The following is a 25,541-nucleotide window of genomic DNA, read 5'->3' as shown; positions in this document are numbered from 1 at the left end:
CATGTAAATATCGTAATAAACTAATCAGTTAAAATGGTAACAAGGCCATATAACCTTACTACTAACTAATAAATCTTAATTAAAAGTTATGTACATATATGAGCCTGCCACAGTTATGTCGCCAGTAGTGGTCAGATATACTGTAGACCTGTGATGGTCACTGCTGAGGGGAGACTGTGAGGGATGAAGTCACTGTAGTTATGTCGCCAGTAGTAGTCAGATATACTGTAGACCTGTGATGGTCACTGCAGGGGGGAGGCTGTGAGTGGTGAAGTCACTGTGAAGTCACTGTAGTTATGTCGCCAGTAGTGGTCAGATATACTGTAGACCTGTGATGGTCACTGCTGAGGGGAGACTGTGAGGGATGAAGTCACTGTAGTTATGTCGCCAGTAGTAGTCAGATATACTGTAGACCTGTGATGGTCACTGCAGGGGGGGGAGACTGTGAGGGGTGAAGTCACTGTGAAGTCACTGTAGTTATGTCGCCAGTAGTGGTCAGATATACTGTAGACCTGTGATGGTCACTGCAGGGGGGGGAGACTGTGAGGGGTGAAGTCACTGTAGTTATGTCGCCAGTAGTGGTCAGATATACTGTAGACCTGTGATGGTCACTGAAAGGGGGAGACTGTGAGGGGTGAAGTCACTGTAGTTATGTCGCCAGTAGTAGTCAGATATACTGTAGACCTGTGATGGTCACTGCAGGGGGGAGGCTGTGAGTGGTGAAGTCACTGTGAAGTCACTGTAGTTATGTCGCCAGTAGTGGTCAGATATACTGTAGACCTGTGATGGTCACTGCAGGGGGGGGAGACTGTGAGGGGTGAAGTCACTGTAGTTATGTCGCCAGTAGTGGTCAGATATACTGTAGACCTGTGATGGTCACTGAAAGGGGGAGACTGTGAGGGGTGAAGTCACTGTAGTTATGTCGCCAGTAGTGGTCAGATATACTGTAGACCTGTGATGGTCACTGCAGGGGGAAGGCTGTGAGTGGTGAAGTCACTGTGAAGTCACTGTAGTTATGTCGCCAGTAGTGGTCAGATATACTGTAGACCTGTGTTGGTCACTGCAGGGGGGAGGCTGTGAGGGGTGAAGTCACCGTAGTTATGTTGCCAGTAGTGGTCAGATATACTGTAGACCTGTGTTGGTCACTGCAGGGGGGAGACTGTGAGTGGTGAAGTCACTGTAGTTATGTCGCCAGTAGTGGTCAGATATACTGTAGACCTGTGATGGACACTGGTGGGGGGTTGATGCATGTAGTGGCAGTGATGGAGACTGTCGGGATGGAGTCACTGGGTATCCTGTATCACCAGTAGTGATCAGATATTTTTTTCGGCAGATGGTGACGAGGAAGAAAGAAAGCCTTGCCAAGAAGAAACCCACAACGAAAGCAAAAGCTGTAAAGAAACTGCTCAAGAAAAACATCCAACTTAATACCAAGGTCAAGTTTGATGAAGCAGGGGAGGTAATCAAACTTTTGTTGTAAAATGACATTGTTTCGGCTACAGAATATTCTAATTTTCTGTTTAATTTAGTTGCATTTAGAGACACAAAGACTTGACCATGAGAGCATAACTTCAGAGTATACAAATCATGCGACCTTGACACTCAGAATTCACTTGGGATTTGTAACGGTGAATACATATTTGCAATCTTTAAAGGTGCATTCTACTTAAACATAAAAGTATTTTCTATTCATGGAAGAAAGTGTTCAACGGTTGTGATACGAATTGCTGAAATAAGGCTATGTTTTACCTTACCTGATGCTACACAGTGCTTTAGCTTCCCTACCTTATGCAATCAGACAGTACTGGAATGAAGAGACAGTTGAAACATTCTACAGCCCGTGCCTCGGCATCCACCAGTTATCCCCCTTGGCCCCTACTCCCACATAGTCTTCACTGTATGACAGCAGGCGTGGACAGTGGCGCCAAACGGTAAGGTGGGGGAGGCGGACACAGTCCGGGTGGGCCTAGTAAGTGTAGCATTAGTATAAAGACATTGCATTTAATCAGAAATGCTCATGTTTTACCATACCTGACGCTACACTATAAGTTGTAGCAGGATCACGAGGGGTACATGGGTTTTATGCGCCGCGTGTTAGGTTTTATACCACGAGCCGGAGGCATAACCCACCTGCCTTACAGACAGACATATTATTGGAACTGAGTTCTACTTACCTTGTATTGTCATCAATCTTTGACTTCAGGTGGTGTTACCTCCATGTATCCTTTCCCTGCTTGATATATCCTCTTGTTTGTGGTTTATAGGTTGGTATTTCGTTTTTGTTCATTGCTGCGTAACTTAGCACATTTCACGCCTTGGTCACCATTTTAACTTATCAGTACTCTCACGTTGATGAAGTTGCGTGTAAAAATGTTGTTTTTCCAAAAGTTTTCTTAAGCTATTGGTAAATCTCTCATGTCTTGGTATAATTCCTATTAATTAGGGATATTATGCTTTTGGTTTGCTAGCAGTCGCTCTTCACTGTCTGGTTGTGTTTGAGTGTTTGGTTCACCTGTTCTTCTTGTAACAGACCGCCTCCGTGGTCTAGTGGTAGAGCGTCCGCCCGGAGAGCGGAAGGTCCGGGGTTCGATCCCCGACCGCGTCATACCAAAAGACGTTAAAAGATGGTACTTGTTGTTACCCTGTCTGGCTTTTGGTGTTAAGGGGGTAAACAAGGACTGGTCGGCTCTGAGTCAGTATACTGTGTCTGAGTGGGGTATTCATGTTAAACTGCGGCATGGTATCTCAGTGAGCTAGTACTATAAATCGGCACCAGTCCGGACTAGTACAAGCAGCCACACAAACACTCACACGTACATGCACGTCGCGATATAAGTGCAATAATCTTGGACGCGACGTTAAACCCCATTTCACCTTACCTCTTCTTGTGACATGTTTTACTTCATATGTAATTCTGGTCCTTTCACTTATGCGCAGTTACATTTCTTTGCAGAATATTTGTTTGTTTTGTTTATTTGTTGTTTAATGCCACACTCAGCGATATCTCTCTATATGACGGTGATCTGTAAATAATCTAGTCTGGACCAGACAATCCAGTTGTTGACATCATGATCATCTATCCACGCAATTGGGATACGATGACGTGCATCAACCAAGTCAGCCATCCTGACCAACCAATCCTGTTAGTCGCCTCTTATGACAAGCACAGTCACTTTTTACGGCAAGCATGGGTTTCCGGAAGACCTATTCTACTCCGGATTTGCAGAATGTATTCTGTGCGTTGTACTTTATGTAAACGTCACAAGTCTTTTTCGTCCCTAGAAATAGCTTGCTAAAAGGAAGAAGATGCTGGTCCTTCTCCATCGTTACCGACCTTTCCTTCTCCGTAGGATCCAGCCCCTCCACCTTCAGATCCGACTACGCTGACGACGGTTGTTCAGGGCCTCGTTCCCACCCCATCACTTGATGTTTTAATCCTACTGCCATTCATGTGTTTTGGGAGCAACTTCTTCAACATCGTCCAGACGACCTGCTCTTACCACCCATGAACACAAATGTTGCCAGTCCCCAGATCATCGTTCCCAGGCCTCTTCGGATGCTTCATCCCGCTGGTCTACTGGTTCCCGTCGCCGTTCCCCTACTCCTGACGACAACCCAGATGCTTTTGGCAAGTTCCGTTGCCAGCTGCCGAGAGAAAAAGTCACCATGTGTCGCCATGTTTTGCTGGACCCTCGCCAGCATGGCATCGGACCGTCAGCTGCTCCTTCACCTTATACTGATATCCGCCAACCTTTGCCTACTCAGCATTACCCGCTCCTTTCTACAGACTTTGCCAACATCTCGCCTCCCGTTGATGAAGATGTTTGGATGCTCGTCGGCATTTCTAAACCAAGTACATCGATTCCCACGACAGTTTCGCAATTTGGTCTGATGGACGCATCTCTTCATCACTCCCTTTATCCACTGTCGGCAGGGGCTTCTGCCAACTCGGCCATACAAGACTGTTTGGGCAAGCATCTCTCTAAGCTAAGGCTAATGATCAGCTGCGTTAGACTAGCAACAGCAACAGCTTGTACACATGTCTAATGCTCCAATACTGCCTTGCATCCATCACCATCGCTAAACACTCGGCCTTAATCAAACAGTCTTCCTGGGACCCATCCTTCAAGATGGAATTGATGCGCCAATGAGCCACCACCAATTGCCAGTGTACTTGTCTTCAGTCCCGGGCCCAGCAGCTTTGGAGGTTGATGGCCTTGCTCTGTCGTGGGTCAGCCTTAGCGCATACACTTCTTCTCCGCCAGGCCCTTCACAAAGCGGCCGAGACCTGTCTTCTGGAGTTGGACGTGCCTTACTGGCCGACAAGTCCGGATTAGTGTGTTTTTTCCCCCCTCTTTCGTGCTGTATGCGGAATGCCTTGCATTTACCCAAATATTCTCTCTGCCTCCAGACCACCATTCTGTTCTGAATTTCCTTGACCTGCATCCTATTCCCTTACCTGCCTTACTGAGAACTGCTACCTTGCAGTCGCCTGAAGGGTTCCTTGTCGAATGGTTTTGTTGTACTTCTTTAGTGTACTTCAGTGTGCCGCTTCTTGCGGTAAGCCCACCTTCCATGGTAATCCCACAAATAAAGCACTGAGTAGCGTCTGGTAAGGTAAAACATGAGCATTTCTGATTAAATGCAATGTTTTTATACTTACCTGACGCTACACCTGACTGCGTCCACCTCCTCCACCTTACTGTGGTGCCACTGTCTATGCCTGCTGTCATACAGTGAAGAATATGAGGGAGTAGGGCCAAGGGGAATAACTCATGGATAGCCAAGGGGAATAACTCATGGATACCGAGGCACGGGCTGCAGTCTGTTTCAACTATCTCTTTGTGTGTCAGGTCAGTATAAAAACATTGCATTTAATCAGAAATGCTCCTTTATGCTGGGTCTTGAATCTCCCCATGCACGATAAAACCCACATACATTTAATTAACATGATACCCATTTCACAAAGCTGATTGTAATGTTTTTCAAATCCATGATAGAGAAAAAGGTTATACTTATGATGAAAGATTTTCATGTGCTGTGAATATGATGAGATTTCTTAGCTTCGTTCTTCATTTCATCCGATTTTTCAGAATGCATCACACACTCCCATTAATTTTACAATTCCATGTGGTTCTATTTTATTGAAATACCAGTGTCACTGATAGGCAGGACAGTGAATTGTTAAGGGAGACCATTTTGGCTGCCATCATGATATTTGGACCTATTCCAGGTCAGAGGTATTGTATTTTGAATGCTGATGGACTTTTCATTGTAGGAAGTTTCTGACATCTACAAGAAGCCACAAGTGAAAAAGATATTTGAAGATGATGATGACTTGGGGGGAATCAACATTGCTGCTGCTAGACAGAGATTACAGGAAGAAGACAAGTTTGATAAACAGTTACACCGAGAAAAAGTCAAACAGAAACACAGGGTAGGTCAAACTGTTACACAGAGAGAAGGTCAAACAGAAACAGGGTGGGTTGGTATCAGTTACACTGAGAGGTCAAACAAAACCACAGTGTGGGTTGGTAACAGTTACACTGAGAGGTCAAGCAAAACACAGGGTGGGTTGGTATCAGTTACACTGAGAGGTCAAACAAAACACAGGGTGGGTTGGTATCAGTTACACTGAGAGGTCAAGCAAAACACAGGGTGGGTTGGTATCAGTTACACTGCGAGGTCAAACAAAACACAGGGTGGGTTGGTATCAGTTACACTGAGAGGTCAAACAAAACACAGGGTGGGTTGGTAACAGTTACACTGAGAGGTCAAACAAAACACAGGGTGGGTTGGTATCAGTTACACTGAGAGGTCAAGCAAAACACAGGGTGGGTTGGTATCAGTTACACCGAGAGGTCAAACAAATCACAGGGTGGGTTGGTATCAGTTACACTGAGAGGTCAAGCAAAACACATGGTGGGTTGGTAACAGTTACACTGAGAGGTCAAACAAAACACAGGGTGGGTTGGTATCAGTTACACTGAGAGGTCAAGCAAAACACAGGGTGGGTTGGTATCAGTTACACTGAGAGGTCAAACAAAACCACAGGGTGGGTTGGTATCAGTTACACTGCGAGGTCAAGCAAAACACAGGGTGGGTTGGTATCAGTTACACTGAGAGGTCAAGCAAAACACATGGTGGGTTGGTAACAGTTACACTGAGAGGTCAAGCAAAACACAGGGTGGGTTGGTATCAGTTACACTGAGAGGTCAAACAAAACCACAGGGTGGGTTGGTATCAGTTACACTGCGAGGTCAAGCAAAACACAGGGTGGGTTGGTATCAGTTTCACTGAGAGGTCAAGGAAACACATGGTGGGTTGGTAACAGTTACACTGAGAGGTCAAGGAAACACATGGTGGGTTGGTAACAGTTATACTGAGAGGTCAAACAAAACACAGGGTGGGTTGGTATCAGTTACACTGAGAGGTCAAACAAAACCACATGGTGGGCTGGTAACAGTTACACTGCGAGGTCAAACAAAACCACATGGTGGGGTGGTAACAGTTACACTGCGAGGTCAAGCAAAACACAGGGTGGGTTGGTAACAGATACACTGAGAGGTCAAACAAAAACACAGGGTGGGTTGGTAACAGTTACACTGAGAGGTCAAACAGAAACAAAGGGTGGGTTGGTAACAGTTACACTGAGAGGTCAAACAAAAACTCAGGGTTGGTTGGTATCAGATACACTGAGAGGTCAAACAAAACCACATGGTGGTTTGGTAACAGTTACACTGAGAGGTCAAACAGAAACAGGGTGGGTTGGTATCAGTTACACTGTGTGGTCAAACAAAAACAAAGGGTGGGTTGGTAACAGTTACACTGCGTGGTCAAGCAAAAACACAGGGTGGGTTGGTATCAGTTACACTGAGAGGTCAAACAAAAACAATGGATGGGTTGGTAACAGTTACACTAACAAAAACAGGGTGGTTTGGTAACAGTTACACTGAGAGGTCAAGCAAAAACACAGGGTGGGTTGGTATCAGTTACACTGAGAGGTCAAACAAAAACAATGGATGGGTTGGTAACAGTTACACTGTGTGGTCAAACAAAAACAGGGTGGTTTGGTAACAGTTACACTGAGAGGTCTAACAGAAACAGGATTGGTTGGTTACAGTTACACTAAGAGGTCAAACAAAACACAGGGTGGGTTGGTATCAGGTACACTGAGAGGTCAAACAAAACACAGGGTGGGTTGGTAACAGTTATACTGAGAGGTCAAACAAAACACAGGGTGGGTTGGTATCAGGTACACTGAGAGGTCAAACAAATCACAGGGTGGGTTGGTTTCAGTTACACTGAGAGGTCAAACAAAACACAGGGTGGGTTGGTATCAGGTACACTGAGAGGTCAAACAAATCACAGGGTGGGTTGGTATCAGTTACACTGAGAGGTCAAACAGGAACAGGGTGGGTTGGTATCAGTTACACTGAGAGGTCAAACAAAACACAGGGTGGGTTGGTATCAGGTACACTGAGAGGTCAAACAGAAACAGGGTGGGTTGGTAACAGGTACACTGAGAGGTCAAACAGAAACAGGGTGGGTTGGTAACAGGTACACTGAGAGGTCAAACAAAAACACAGGGTGGGTTGGTATCAGTTACACTGAGAGGTCAAACAAAACACAGGGTGGGTTGGTATCAGGTACACTGAGAGGTCAAACAGAAACAGGGTGGGTTGGTAACAGGTACACTGAGAGGTCAAACAAAAACACAGGGTGGGTTGGTATCAGTTACACTGAGAGGTCAAACAAAACACAGGGTGGGTTGGTATCAGGTACACTGAGAGGTCAAACAGAAACAGGGTGGGTTGGTAACAGGTACACTGAGAGGTCAAACAGAAACAGGGTGGGTTGGTAACAGGTACACTGAGAAATCTAACAGAAACAGGGTGGGTTGGTAACAGGTACACTGAGAGGTCAAACAGAAACAGGGTGGGTTGGTAACAGGTACACTGAGAAATCTAACAGAAACAGAGTGGGTTGGTATCAGTTACACTGAGAGGTCAAACAAAAACACAGGGTGGGTTGGTATCAGTTACACTGAGAGGTCAAACAAAAACACAGGGTGGGTTGGTATCAGTTACACTGAGAGGTCAAACAAAAACACAGGGTGGGTTGGTATCAGTTACACTGAGAGGTCAAACAAAAACACAGGTCGGGTTGGTATCAGTTACACTGAGAGGTCAAACAAAAACACAGGTCGGGTTGGTTTCAGTTACACTGAGAGATCAAACAGAAACAGGGTGGGTTGGTATCAGTTACACTGAGAGGTCAAACAAAAACAGGGTGGGTTGGTATCAGTTACACTGAGAGGTCAATAGTTACAGTGAGATAAAAGTGGAAACACAGAATGGGCAGGTAAGGCTGAAAAATAAAAAAATTGGATCTCAGGCAATAGCTTTTGAAAATATCGTGCGGGCGGGCGGCCCTTTTTTTCTTTTTTTTTGGTTGTGTACACACTAGTAAGAATCCAAATCCGTATATCGCTGTGTATAAGGCGAGTTTTTCTGAACTAGAATTAGGAGGCTTTCAAGGTATGTGTGTGTGTGTGGGAGGGGGGTGTCTTATACAGGGTTGAGTATTTTATGGGTTTTTTCCGCAACACATAGACATTACTGTTGGCACAGAACACCGGAAATACCATGTCAACAAATCCGTACTGAAATACTCAAATTAATCATGTAATTACACTGTCTGGTTGTAGTAAGAGTTCATAATATATCTGGACTTATGTTGGTAATCTATTTAATAATTTTATTTAACATTTCATTCCATATAGTTTCAATTCATTTCGGCAAAATCTAATGTGAAGTGATCGGAAGATCGCACAACTCACCGTTATTTACAGCAACCACGGTCATATTACTGCTATTGACGCCTTGAAACAAACTTTAGTGGATAGAGAATGGATATATCTCGTATATCATAAATGCCATACATTGAATCGCTGAAAGTCATACTTGTTGTAGTTTGACTATTATATGTCAACATTAAGTTTTTGCAATCGCAGGTGCATGGACGGATAATTGGTCAAATTCTTCCATTCAAAAACATTTCCGGCAATGGCGATCAGCTGAACCAAAGTGCTACGCTTATGGTTATTAATTTATTTCACATAGTAAAGCTGCAACTATACATGATATTGGAATAATTTATTTCTGACAAAATAATAGTTTCAGATACAATTCTTCCGCTCATTGTATCAAAATTTTTTAAAGTTATATTACTGGCCGAATCACCGGGTGATTCCGAGAAAAGTGTATACAGCTGAATGCTACTTCCGGCTTGGTTTACGAGACAAGACGCAGGGTAATCTTAATCTCTGCATATAAAACAATGCCAATCAGAACAGGAAATACAATTTAATAGGCTAATCATTATGTTCAATGACGTTTTATCTCAAATTTCAAATTTGTATTGACCAAGTTTAATTGATATAATCTGTTCTGTTTCCCTGAATTCGCTGAAGGGCTATGATGTAAAGACAAACATATTTTTATTGCAAATGTAGAGATTTTGTATGCACTAGTGATGTGCTATATTCCGATTCGCCTTATAGCCGGGGTATATAAATTAGCATCGATTTCCCGCTTATTTTACGAGACAAATAAGCTCTGCATTGTCCCTCATATAGTACACACATACCATTGAATTTGTATTTGAATACCATCATCATGTCTAGTGATGTTGTATTGCAAATTAAATGTTTTCATTGACCAAATTTGCAAACAGCAAAGCAAGCACACAAACTCCTATTGGCACCATGACCATAACACATTAGCTGCGCAGTAAAGCAGTGCGCATGAAAAGGGAAGTTTACTTATATACCCATGGTGTAAGTAGGTCAGCTACATGTACCCACTGTGTAAGTAGGTCAGCTGGATGTACCCACAGTGTAAGTAGGTCAGCTACATGTACCCACGGTGAAAGTAGGTCAGCTACATGTACCCACTTTGTAAGTAGGTCAGCTAGATGTACCCACAGTGAAAGTAGGTCACCTACATATACACACCGTGAAAGTAGGTCACTATATGTACACTATGTAAGTAGGTCAGCTACATGTACCCACTGTTTAAGTAGTTCAGCTGGATGTACCCACTGTTTAAGTAGGTCAGCTGGATGTACTCACTGTGAAAGTAAGTCAGCTGGATGTACCCTGTGTAAGTAAGCCAGCTACATGTACCCACGGTGAAAGTAGGTCAGCTACATGTACCCACTGTAAGTAGGTCAGCTACGTGAACTGATGGTGTAAGTAGTTCAGCTGGAAGTACCTATGGTGAAAGTAGATCAGCTGGATGTACCCACTTTGTATCCCACATTGTAAGTAGGTAAGCTTGATGTGCCCGCTTTGTAAGTAGGTCAACTGGATGTACCTACTTTGAAAATAGGTCAGCCGGATGTACCCCCGGTGTAAGTTGGTCAGCTCCATATACCAATGGTGAAAGTAGGTCAGCTACATATACCCATGGTGTAAGTAAGTCAGCTGGATGTACCCATGGTGTAAGTAGGTCAGTTACATGTACCCACTGTTTAAGTAGGTCAGTTACATATACCCATAGTGTAAGTAGGTCAGCTACATGTACCCACGGTGTAAGTAGGTCAGCTACATGTACCCACTGTTTAACTGCACATTACATTGGATCGCATTGTTTTTAGGTATTGTAGCATTTCACAGTTGAGGTTATGTGTTTGAGACGCGGAACATTTAAGGATTTTTTTTTTGGAAAATGGAAATAAAAACGAAACGTTCGGCAGACTTTATGATGATGCGGCGGTGCCTGAGAACCAAGAATATATTTTTTTTTAGCCTATCCTTTTCTTTCGAGAGGCCAAGTTTAAACCAGGTGGGGAGGTATTGAAGTTGAAACACAGGGTCAAGCAGAAACGTGGGATTGGGACATTAACATGGAGAGACCAAAGTGAAACAGTGTGGGTAATTGACAATGGCTAGAAAGTGACCAAGCAGCTGTGGGACCAGGTGAGGGACTTGTTCCCCGTTACCTTTCTGAAATTTGAAATCCAACAACAAGTGTCTCTCTTTGTCATAATGTATAGCACCAATTCTGTCTACTGTTTCTATGCTGTTTCATTGATAATCTCTCAAATGACAGGAGGAAAGATTCAAGAAGAAAGATGAGAGACGGAAGAAGCAGCAGGCTGCTGAGGAGCACAGTGTGAGTAGATCAGAGTAGACAAGCTGGATGTACCCTCAGTGTAAGTAGGTCAGCTGAATGTACCCACAGTGTTAGTAGGTCAGCTACATATACCCACTTTGTAAGTAGGTCAGCTGGATGTACGCACGGTGTAAGTAGGTCAGCAACATGTACCCACAGTGTAAGTAGGTCAGCTGGATGTACCCACGGTGTAAGTAGGTCGGCAACATGTACCCACTGTGTAAGGAGGTCAGCTGGATGTACCCACAGTGAAAGTAGGTCAGCTACATATACCCATGGTGTAAGTAGGTCAGCTACATGTACCCACTTTATAAGTAGGTCAGCTAGATGTACCCACTTTATAAGTAGGTCACCTACATGTACACACGGTGAAAGTAGGTCACTATATGTACCCACTGTGTAAGAAGGTCAGCTACATGTCCCCACTGTGTAAGTAGGTCAGCTACATGTCCCCACTGTGTAAGTAGGTCAGCAACATGTACCCACGGTGTAAGTAGGTCAGCAACATGTACCCACAGTAAAAGTAGGTCAGCAACATGTACCCACAGTGAAAGTAGGTCAGCTATATGTACCCACAGTGTAAGTAGGTCAGCTACATGTACCCACAGTAAAAGTAGGTCAGCAACATGTACCCACAGTGAAAGTAGGTCAGCTATATGTACCCACAGTGAAAGTAGGTCAGCTATATGTACCCACAGTGTAAGTAGGTCAGCTACATGTACCCACAGTGAAAGTAGGTCAGCTACATGTACCCACTGTGTAAGTAGGTCAGCTACATGAACCGATGGTGTAAGTAGTTCAGCTGGATGTACCCACTTTGTATCCCACATTGTAAGTTGGTCAGCTCTATATACCCATGGTGTAAGTAGGTCAGCTGGATGTACCCATGGTATAAGTAGGTGAGCTACATATACCCATAGCGTAAGTAGGTCAGCTGGATGTACCCACTGTGTAAGTAGGTCAGCTACATGTACCCACGGTGTATGTAGGTCAGTTACATGTACCCACTGTTTAAGTAGGTGAGCTACATATACCCATAGTGTAAGTAAGTCAGCTGGATGTACCCACTGTGTAAGTAGGTCAGCTACATATACCCATGGTGTAAGTAGGTCAGCTGGATGTACCCAGTGTAAGTAGGTCAGCTGGATGTCCCAACTATGTAGGTAGGTCAGCTACATGTATCTTAGGTGTAAGTAGGTCAGCTGGTTGTACCCATTTTATAAGTAGGTCAGCTACATGTATCTTAGGTGTAAGTAGGTCAGCTGGTTGTACCCATTTTATAAGTAGGTCAGCTACATGTATCTAAGGTGTAAGTAGGTCAGCTTGATGTACTCACTGTGTAAGTAGGTCAGCCAGTTGTACCCAAGGTGTAAGTAGGTCGTCAGCTGCATGTACCCAGAGTGTAAGTAGGTCAGCCAGTTGTACCCATGGTGAAAGTAGGTCAGCTCCATATACCCATGGTGAAAGTAGGTCAGCTACATATACCCATGGTGTAAGTAGGTCAGCCAGTTGTACCCAAGGTGTAAGTAGGTCAGCTGCATGTACCCACAGTGTAAGTAGGTCAGGTACTTGTACTCACATTGAAAGTAGGTCAGCTGGATGTCCCCACAGTGTAAGTAGGCCAGCTACATATACCCGCAGTGTAAGTATGTCATCTGTATGAGACTATCATCACCCTCTTTTTGTGTCATGATGCATGTTTTTGAATAGGGGTACTGTCACTCCCTTTTCCTTTCCCTACTCTTGAGACACTTGCTTTGTTTGCAGGATAATGATGCAGTGTTGAACACTGAAGCAGGTGCATTTGCCATTGACTTCATCCCTGACCCAGACAAGATTTATGGAACTGGGGGCTCTTTTGATGATGATGATGATACTAGAGACTCTTTTGATGATGATGATACTAGAGACTCTGATGATGATGATGATGATAGGTCTGTAACTTCTTTTTCCTGTAGACACACATACACCATGTATACAGACTCCTTCCTTGAGACACACACACCATGTATACAGCCCCTTTACTGGAGACACACACCATGTATACAGCCCCCTTACTGGAGACACACACACCATGTATACAGACCCCTTCCTGGAGACACACACACCATGTATACAGACCCCTTCCTGGAGACACACACACCATGTATACAGCCCCCTTACTGGAGAAACACACACCATGTATACAGACCCCTTACTGGAGACACACACACACCATGTATACAGCCCCCTTACTGGAGACACACACACCATGTATACAGCCCCCTTACTGGAGACACACACCATGTATACAGCCCCCTTACTGGAGAAACACACACCATGTATACAGACCCCTTACTGGAGACACACACACACCATGTATACAGCCCCCTTACTGGAGACACACACACCATGTATACAGACCCCTTACTGGAGAAACACACACACCATGTATACAGACCCCTTCCTGGAGACACACACATACCATGTATACAGACCCCTTCCTGGAGACACACATACCATGTATACAGACCCCTTACTGGAGACACACACCATGTATACAGCCCCCTTACTGGAGAAACACACACACCATGTATACAGACCCCTTACTGGAGACACACACCATGTATACAGACCCCTTCCTGGAGACACACACACACCATGTATACAGCCCCCTTACTGGAGAAACACACATACCATGTATACAGACCCCTTACTGGAGACACACACCATGTATACAGACCCCTTCCTGGAGACACACACACACCATGTATACAGCCCCCTTACTGGAGACACACACACCATGTATACAGACCCCTTCCTGGAGAAACACACACACCATGTATACAGACCCCTTCCTGGAGAAACACACACATCATGTATACAGACCCCTTCCTGGAGACACACATACACCATGTATACAGACCCCTTACTGGAGACACACACACACACACACCATGTATGCAGACCCCTTACTGGAGACACACACCATGTATACAGACCCTTCCTGGAGAAACACACACACCATGTATACAGACCCCTTCCTGGAGAAACACACACCATGTATACAGACCCCTTACTGGAGACACACACCATGTATACAGACCCCTTACTGGAGAAACACACACACCATGTATACAGACCCCTTCCTGGAGACACATACACACCATGTATACAGCCCCCTTACTGGAGAAACACACACACCATGTATACAGACCCCTTACTGGAGACACACATACACCATGTATATAGCCCCCTTACTGGAGACACACACACACACACACCATGTATGCAGACCCCTTACTGGAGACACACACACACCATGTATACAGACCCTTCCTGGAGAAACACACACACCATGTATACAGACCCCTTCCTGGAGACACACACACCATGTATACAGACCCCTTACTGGAGACACACACCATGTATACAGCCCCCTTACTGGAGAAACACACACACCATGTATACAGCCCCCTTCCTGGAGAAACACACACACCATGTATACAGCCCCCTTCCTGGAGAAACACACACACCATGTATACAGACCCCTTACTGGAGACACACACATACCATGTATACAGACCCCTTACTGGAGACACATACACACCATGTATACAGACCCCTTACTGGAGAAACACACACACCATGTATACAGACCCCTTCCTGGAGACACATACACACCATGTATACAGCCCCCTTACTGGAGAAACACACACACCATGTATACAGACCCCTTCCTGGAGACACACACACACCATGTATACAGACCCCTTACTTGAGACACACACACCATGTATACAGACCCCTTACTGGAGACACACATACACCATGTATATAGCCCCCTTACTGGAGACACACACACACACACACACACACACACACCATGTATGCAGACCCCTTACTGGAGACACACACCATGTATACAGACCCCTTACTTAAGAAACACACACACCATGTATACAGACCCCTTCCTGGAGACACATACACACCATGTATACAGCCCCCTTACTGGAGAAACACACACACCATGTATACAGACCCCTTCCTGGAGACACACACACCATGTATACAGCCCCCTTACTGGAGAAACACACACACCATGTATACAGACCCCTTCCTGGAGACACACACACACCATGTATACAGACCCTTACTGGAGACACACACACCATGTATACAGACCCCTTACTGGAGACACACACACCATGTATACAGACCCCTTCCTGGAGAAACACACACATCATGTATACAGACCCCTTCCTGGAGACACACATACACCATGTATACAGACCCCTTACTGGAGACACATACACACCATGTATACAGACCCCTTACTGGAGAAACACACACACCATGTATACAGACCCCTTCCTGGAGACACATACACACCATGTATACAGCCCCCTTACTGGAGAAACACACACACCATGTATACAGACCCCTTCCTGGAGACACACACACACCATGTATACAGACCCCTTACTGGAGACACACACCATGTATACAGACCCCTTACTGGAGAAACACACACACCATGTATACAGACCCCTTCCTGGAGACACATACACACCATGTATACAGCCCCCTTACTGGAGAAACACACACACCATGTATACAGACCCCTTCCTGGAGACATACACACCATGTATACAGCCCCCTTACTGGAGAAACACACACACCATGTATACAGACCCCTTCCTGGAGACACACACACACCATGTATACAGACCCTTACTGGAGACACACACACCATGTATACAGCCCCCTTACTGGAGAAACACACACACCATGTATACAGACCCCTTACTGGAGACACACACCATGTATACAGACCCCTTCCTGGAGACACACACACACCATGTATACAGCCCCCTTACTGGAGAAACACACATACCATGTATACAGACCCCTTACTGGAGACACACACCATGTATACAGACCCCTTCCTGGAGACACACACACACCATGTATACAGCCCCCTTACTGGAGACACACACACCATGTATACAGACCCCTTCCTGGAGAAACACACACACCATGTATACAGACCCCTTCCTGGAGAAACACACACATCATGTATACAGACCCCTTCCTGGAGACACACATACACCATGTATACAGACCCCTTACTGGAGACACACACACACACACACCATGTATGCAGACCCCTTACTGGAGACACACACCATGTATACAGACCCTTCCTGGAGAAACACACACACCATGTATACAGACCCCTTCCTGGAGAAACACACACCATGTATACAGACCCCTTACTGGAGACACACACCATGTATACAGACCCCTTACTGGAGAAACACACACACCATGTATACAGACCCCTTCCTGGAGACACATACACACCATGTATACAGCCCCCTTACTGGAGAAACACACACACCATGTATACAGACCCCTTACTGGAGACACACATACACCATGTATATAGCCCCCTTACTGGAGACACACACACACACACACCATGTATGCAGACCCCTTACTGGAGACACACACACACCATGTATACAGACCCTTCCTGGAGAAACACACACACCATGTATACAGACCCCTTCCTGGAGACACACACACCATGTATACAGACCCCTTACTGGAGACACACACCATGTATACAGCCCCCTTACTGGAGAAACACACACACCATGTATACAGCCCCCTTCCTGGAGAAACACACACACCATGTATACAGCCCCCTTCCTGGAGAAACACACACACCATGTATACAGACCCCTTACTGGAGACACACACATACCATGTATACAGACCCCTTACTGGAGACACATACACACCATGTATACAGACCCCTTACTGGAGAAACACACACACCATGTATACAGACCCCTTCCTGGAGACACATACACACCATGTATACAGCCCCCTTACTGGAGAAACACACACACCATGTATACAGACCCCTTCCTGGAGACACACACACACCATGTATACAGACCCCTTACTGGAGACACACACACCATGTATACAGACCCCTTACTGGAGACACACATACACCATGTATATAGCCCCCTTACTGGAGACACACACACACACACACACACACACACACACACCATGTATGCAGACCCCTTACTGGAGACACACACCATGTATACAGACCCCTTACTTAAGAAACACACACACCATGTATACAGACCCCTTCCTGGAGACACATACACACCATGTATACAGCCCCCTTACTGGAGAAACACACACACCATGTATACAGACCCCTTCCTGGAGACACACACACCATGTATACAGCCCCCTTACTGGAGAAACACACACACCATGTATACAGACCCCTTCCTGGAGACACACACACACCATGTATACAGACCCTTACTGGAGACACACACACCATGTATACAGACCCCTTACTGGAGACACACACACCATGTATACAGACCCCTTCCTGGAGAAACACACACATCATGTATACAGACCCCTTCCTGGAGACACACATACACCATGTATACAGACCCCTTACTGGAGACACATACACACCATGTATACAGACCCCTTACTGGAGAAACACACACACCATGTATACAGACCCCTTCCTGGAGACACATACACACCATGTATACAGCCCCCTTACTGGAGAAACACACACACCATGTATACAGACCCCTTCCTGGAGACACACACACACCATGTATACAGACCCCTTACTGGAGACACACACCATGTATACAGACCCCTTACTGGAGAAACACACACACCATGTATACAGACCCCTTCCTGGAGACACATACACACCATGTATACAGCCCCCTTACTGGAGAAACACACACACCATGTATACAGACCCCTTCCTGGAGACACACACACCATGTATACAGCCCCCTTACTGGAAAAACACACACACCATGTATACAGACCCCTTCCTGGAGACACACACACACCATGTATACAGACCCTTACTGGAGACACACACACCATGTATACAGCCCCCTTACTGGAGAAACACACACACCATGTATACAGCCCCCTTCCTGGAGAAACACACACACCATGTATACAGACCCCTTACTGGAGACACACACATACCATGTATACAGACCCCTTCCTGGAGACACACATACCATGTATACAGACCCCTTACTGGAGACACACACCATGTATACAGCCCCCTTACTGGAGAAACACACACACCATGTATACAGCCCCCTTACTGGAGAAACACACACACCATGTATACAGACCCCTTCCTGGAGACACACACACACCATGTATACAGCCCCCTTACTGGAGAAACACACACACCATGTATGCAGACCCCTTCCTGGAGACACACACACCATGTATGCAGACCCCTTCCTGGAGACACACATACACCATGTATACAGACCCCTTACTGGAGACACACACACCATGTATACAGACCCCTTCCTGGAGAAACACACACACCATGTATACAGACCCCTTCCTGGAGACACACATACCATGTATACAGACCCCTTACTGGAGACACACACCATGTATACAGCCCCCTTACTGGAGAAACACACACACCATGTATACAGCCCCCTTCCTGGAGAAACACACACACCATGTATACAGACCCCTTACTGGAGACACACACATACCATGTATACAGACCCCTTCCTGGAGACACATACACACCATGTATACAGACCCCTTACTGGAGAAACACACACACCATGTATACAGACCCCTTCCTGGAGACACATACACACCATGTATACAGCCCCCTTACTGGAGAAACACACACACCATGTATACAGACCCCTTCCTGGAGACACACACACACAATGTATACAGACCCCTTACTGGAGAAACACACACACCATGTATGCAGACCCCTTCCTGGAGACACACACACCATGTATGCAGACCCCTTCCTGGAGACACACACAGCATGTATGCAGACCTCTTCCTGGAGAAACACACACACCATGTATGCAGACCTCTTCCTGGAGAAACACACACACCATGTATACAGACCCCTTCCTGGAGACACACACACCATGTATGCAGACCTCTTCCTGGAGAAACACACACACCATGTATACAGACCCCTTCCTGGAGAAACACACACACCATGTATACAGACCCCTTACTGGAGACACACACATACCATGTATACAGACCCCTTCCTGGAGACACACACACCATGTATGCAGACCTCTTCCTGGAGAAACACACACACCATGTATACAGACCCCTTCCTGGAGAAACACACACACCATGTATGCAGACCCCTTACTGGAGACACACACATACCATGTATACAGACCCCTTCCTGGAGACACACACACCATGTATGCAGACCCCTTACTGGAGACACACACCATGTATACAGACCCTTCCTGGAGAAACACACACACCATGTATACAGACCCCTTCCTGGAGACACATACACCATGTATACAGACCCCTTCCTGGAGACACACACACACCATGTATACAGACCCCTTACTGGAGACACACACACAATGTATACAGACCCCTTACTGGAGACACACACACACCTTGTGTGCTGGAGACACACACATACCATGTATACAGACCCCTTCCTGGAGACACACACACACCATGTATACAGACCCCTTACTGGAGACACACACACACCATGTATACAGACCCCTTCCTGGAGACACATTCACACCATGTATACAGACCCCTTCCTGGAGACACACACACACCATGTATACAGACCCCTTACTGGAGACACACACACCATGTATACTGACCCCTTCCTGGAGACACACACACACCTTGTATGCAGACCCCTTACTGGAGACACACATACACCATGTATACAGACCCCTTACTGGAGACACACACACAGCATATAAACAGCCCTCTTACTGGAGACACACACACACCATGTATACAGACCCCTTACTGGAGACACACACACAGCATATAAACAGCCCCCTTGCTGGAGACACACACACACCTTGTATACAGAACCCTTACTGGAGACACACTCACACCATGTATACAGCCCCCTTGCTGGAGACACATATACACAATGTATACAGACCCCTTAAGGAGACACACACACACACACACACACACACACACACACCATGTATACAGACCCTTTACTGGAGACACACACACCATGTATACAGCCCCCTTACTGGAGACACACACACACAGCATATAAACAGCCCCCTTACTGGAGACACACACACACACCATGTATACAGACCCTTACTGGAGACACACACACTCGAGCATCACACACACGGCCTGCAGGCATGACTCGGGCACTGGTTATGTATTTGAGATGTTCCATAATAATTGTTGCAGACCAAGCCAGGCAAAGAGAATGAGACCATCATCACCTGATGTGGAGGAAAGTGACAAGGAAGAGGAGAGTGTTGATGTGCACTCATCAGATGATGACCCAGGAGACAGGAAACTTGGTGTGGATGAGAGACTTGAAGTGGAGGAGGAAATGGCACTTCGCTTGTTGCGTGGCTGTGTGTAATGGCTTGAATGTCATCCGTCTTTGAGACTCAAGACTTGAAGGCTTGTGATTCAGGCAACAGTGTACAGATGTGAATATTGTGTACATAAAATTATCATCAGAAAATGTCTTTTGAAATTGTTGTTTGAGATCCATTACACATCTTTAGAACTGCTAAATATGTCAATAAGATCAATATGGTTTTCAATAAATAGAGGTTATGTGAGTGTGCTTTGGGACAGTAAATATCCTGTGTTAAGAATAAACATTGTATGCAGTGAGCCTCTAGGACAATGATGACTTATACACTGATTGTGTCTGCTCACTACACAATCTACACTTGAAGACCTACTATAGAACAATGACTTATACACTGATTGTGTCTGCTCACTACACAATCTACACTTGAAGACCTACTATAGAACAATGACTTATACACTGATTGTGTCTGCTCACTACACAATCTACACCTGAAGACCTACTATAGAACAATGACTTATACACTGATTGTGTCTGCTCACTACACAATCTACACTTGAAGACCTACTATAGAACAATGACTTATACACTGATTGTGTCTGCTCACTACACAATCTACACCTGAAGACCTACTATAGAACAATGACTTATACACTGATTGTGTCTGCTCACTACACAATCTTCACTTGAAGACCTACTATAGATAGTGACTTTTACACTGATTGTGTCTTCTCACTACACAATCTAGCCTCTGATAAGCAATATGCAAACGGGATATTAAATAGCTTAATATACATGGTATAGGTTATGGTCGACCTCATACACCATTCGTAAAACTGTTCCTTATTGTAGACGGAAGAGGCAGGCATGATCAACTGTAGTCGCAATCCTCAATGCAATCAGTACTCTCAACTTCAAGCCTGTGGGACTCCTCTTCCCGAGACAAGTGTGTCCACTAGCCTATATCAAAGCTTAGTTTAAGACTTTGATAAGAAGGCTAGTGGATGCTCTTGCCTCGGGAAGATGGTGGGACAGCTGGTATTAAAGAATTGGTCACCGGAAACTTACGCTTGAAAAGTAATCTTTGCACTAGTCTGCTCCTGCTTGATATTAATTTGGTTCCGTTTAACCCGAGGATTTGAAACATTCCACCATTACTTTGTGGGACTGAGCTAACACATGTGTCCACAAAAAAGACAGCGTACATGAATGTTCAAACTACCGTCCCGTCGCACTCACATCTTGTTTATCGAAAGTCTTTGAGAAATGTGTATTTAAATATGTATTCAACTTCCTAAGAGATAACGACCTACTAACAAATCTACAATCAGGATTTATGCCAGGAGATTCCACATCAAATCAATTAACCTATTTGTATAATTTCATAGCTAAAGCTCTTGACGAAGGAAAAAAAGTAAGAGCAGTCTTCAGCGATATAAGTAAAGCCGTTGATGAGGTATGGCAAGAGGAATTATCAAAAAACTGAAAACTCATGGTATCCAAGGCGAACTATTAAAATGGTTTGAAAGTTATTTAGAAAATAGAGTACAACGGGTAGCAATTAACGGGTACAAATCTGACAGGAAAGCTGTACTAGCTGGAGTACCTCAGGGCTTAGTCCTTGGACCACTTCTTTTTCTGATATACATTAACGATATTGTATGTGATATTGACAGTAACATTCGTCTCTTTGCAGATGACACTTCATTATATGTTACCATAGAAGATCAATCAGTTGCTGCTACCTGTCTTAACAATGATCTAGATACAATTTCACAATGGGCCCGTTAGTGGCAGGTTACATTTAACCCAAATAAGACCGAAACCATCCAATTCTCACGTAAAGCTAAACCGTCTCTTAAGCCGAACCTACTAATGGACGGAACAATTATAAAAGAAGTGAAAAGTCATAAACATTCAGGAGTGACACTCCAAAGCGACTGTACATGGACTGATCACATTAATGATATTGTACAAAAAGTTCGCCTTATGATCAGTTGTCGGAGGAGTTTTAAATACCGATTATCACGTAAAACCTTGGATACTATATGTATAAGTCCTATATCTTGCCAATATTTGACTATTGTTCGCATATTTGGGATAACTGTACGTCTGAGCAATCGCGTATATTAGAAAGCTTACATCTTGATGCCCTGGGAACTATATGTGGTGCCGTTCGTGGAACAAGTCATAAGAAACTTTATAATGAAACTAAATCTCAATCCCTGCATGATAGAAGATACTGCCAAAAATTAACTTTTTTCTTTAAAATGTATAATAACTAATTCCCAAGCTATCTTTGTGATTTGATCCCAAACTTTGTCATCGAAACTACAAGCTATAATTTAAGAAACAGTTCTGAAATACAAGGAATTTATAGTCGTACTTCTTCTTACGCCCCAGCCGCGAATACCTGGAATATTGCTGATGCGGCTTAAAGCAACATTTACTCACACACTCTTCTTACGCCAAATCCTTTTTACCAGACACAATACACTTATGGAATGTTCTACCAAATTCCAAAGAGTCAAGTAGTCTGTCAGAATTTAAAAACCTAATTACGAAAACCGAAAATAAGACTTATTTTGACCTTAGCTATGGCACTCGATTCTGTCAAATCGTTCACTGCCGCCTCAGACTCGGTTGTAGCGACCTAAACGCCGATAAGTATTATAACAGACATTTAATTGACAGTCCGTGTTGCTCCTATGGATATCAGAGTGAAAACGCCCTACATTATTTTTTTACCTGCTGTAACTTTACTCAGATAAGACTTAATATGCACTTTTACACTACCGGTTATAACCTGGATACTATTATGAACGGAAAAAATGAACTTGCTCACTCTGAAAACCAGAAATTAGTTGAATCCGTCCACGATTTCATCATCAAGACAAAACGTTTCAGCTCTTCACAAATTAATAATTAAATTAACCGGACAATAACCTCATGATTGACTATTACTTTTGTTACAAACGACTTGTTGGACACACACACGCTGTAACTTTCTATTTATGTTCACTTTGTATTTGTATTTGATGTAATATGTACAAACATATTATTTAAATAATGTCTATATCGATGACGTCACATCCTTCATTTCAATATGTAATATATGTTGTATGGGAGCGGTGTTAACATAAGCTGTAAAGGTTGTTCACCAATCCCAACTCATTTCAATGAATAAAAGTATGTTTAAACCATGTGAACATAGACGAAATTGTAACTTCTTTGTTGCTGATCATTGTCACTTGAAGTGTTTTTTGTCGTAAAAATGGCAGTTTATGTGTCAATGACAAATATTACAAGACTGCCGCAACTGGATATCATGAAATGGGGTGCGTACCGAGCTGGTTGTACAACATGATACCGCAAACGACGCGAATCGACGGGTTGGGGCCTGAAATGGCATCGCCTGGAACGACCATGGCGGAGGAAGAGTTTGACTGCTCTTAGTTTTTAAATGTCTTTTTGCTGAATGACAGGTGTACATGCAAGTTACAAAACTGTTCAATGATTGCTCATTCCTGTTTTAAGAGACAGGTTTCAATTAATAGGGCACCAAATCCAGCCTTTAACACTTGTTCAACTGCTGCAACACCGTTATGGGAGAAGATTGACACCATCATGTCATATTTGTTTCCAGGGAATACTATTCGGTATTCGAAAAGTTTACAGAAACTATTTCACCGCTCAATAAATGGTTTGGATGCCCCATCTTGATTAAGAAGAGTGGACAACCAATGTCACCAAGAATATTCTAGATCTCGTAGTAGGTAATATGACCACTGCCATGACTTCAAACCATTATGTTATAGCTTAAAAAAAGAGTATTTCAGGACAGCATAAAATACTGTCGGCACCTTTGACCTTTTTATCGAAGGATCTTAGAATTGTCGTCAGAGTCGACTCAGTGGATCGGTTTGTCAGACTAGGTGACTGAAGCACTAGAATATTATCGAATGCTGTTGACGACAAGGAGTGAGTGGAATTTAGAGTCACCGGCGCTGTTTGTTTTCAAACATGACAGACTTGTTCTTTCAAGATGTTTCGGGATGGGGCAGATCAAAGAAGGTTGGCTAAACACTTACAGGCGTGAGTGAGTTAAAAACTCACATGGGCTGTATTTCCACCACATACCCGTGAAGATTCCGGGGTAGAATAGGTCTTCTGCAACCCATGCTTGCCGTAAAAGGTGACTATGCTTGTCGTAAAAGGCGACCTCACTAAAAAAATCACCCAAAAATTTCCTTTACCGTATTTGCCGAAATTATGATGTTATGAAACTTATTACTAAAACTACACATATGAAAGTTTATCTTTACCAAAGTAAATGTCATGTTCGTCATCGGTGCAGTTTACCGTATATGCTCTACGTATGTATTTTCATTTATCAAATTAATGCTAACAATGGTAATAAATTCTTTACCCTAGTTACCCAAGTAGGCACGACATCCCACACATAGAATTGCCATGTAGTTTGTAAGACAATCTCTCATCTCCGGTTTCAATGTTAGCTCCAAATAGCTAATTCAGCAGATATTTCTTGTGGCTATGGAAAGACTTTTGTCGCTTTTATTGAATGAAATGGTTTTAAGAAAACCTGTCGGGGGAAAATGATTTTACACTGCCATGACCCCTACCCTCGGTTCATAATCCTAGACTAATAATTTATACAATATCTTAATTTGTACATACAAACTAGCATACAATTCTATTTCTTTTTTATAACATGAATAAATGAGAGCGTATGTTATTAAAGTGGTTCACTCTCAGTCTGCCTACATCTCAGTCTATCTACACTGTAAATTTAAGTGTAGGCACAAGGAGAACACCCCTATTTCAATAATAATAGTGTCCAGACTGTTAGACAAACAAAAAAGAATGTGTAATATATGTTATATAATAGCAAAAACTTAGTGTTGAGAAATTGGGCCCAG

The 25,541-nt window shown here is 44.2% G+C and overlaps 1 protein-coding gene across 2 annotated transcripts in view; it reads left to right on the top strand.

The window, feature by feature from the left end:
* The window catches only part of LOC139473887 (probable ATP-dependent RNA helicase DDX10), an 83,391-nt gene extending 59,595 nt beyond the window's left edge, over window positions 1–23,796 (top strand). For both annotated transcript variants that reach the window (XM_071256680.1, XM_071256681.1), the window contains 5 exons: window positions 1,334–1,459; window positions 5,279–5,437; window positions 11,118–11,180; window positions 12,948–13,114; window positions 20,463–23,796. In XM_071256680.1, the coding sequence (XP_071112781.1) occupies window positions 1,334–1,459; window positions 5,279–5,437; window positions 11,118–11,180; window positions 12,948–13,114; window positions 20,463–20,643 (696 nt within the window). In that variant the 3' untranslated portion in view covers window positions 20,644–23,796. The remainder of the gene's footprint in view (window positions 1–1,333; window positions 1,460–5,278; window positions 5,438–11,117; window positions 11,181–12,947; window positions 13,115–20,462) is intronic.
* The last annotated feature ends 1,745 nt before the right edge of the window (window positions 23,797–25,541 follow it).

The sequence above is a fragment of the Haliotis cracherodii genome, unplaced genomic scaffold (assembly GCF_022045235.1).
Source record: "Haliotis cracherodii isolate W230 unplaced genomic scaffold, xgHalCrac1.p SCAF_3, whole genome shotgun sequence".
Taxonomy (NCBI): domain Eukaryota; kingdom Metazoa; phylum Mollusca; class Gastropoda; order Lepetellida; family Haliotidae; genus Haliotis; species Haliotis cracherodii.
The sequence above is the reverse complement of the archived record's forward strand: the minus strand, read 5'-3'. Positions and strand labels throughout refer to the sequence as shown.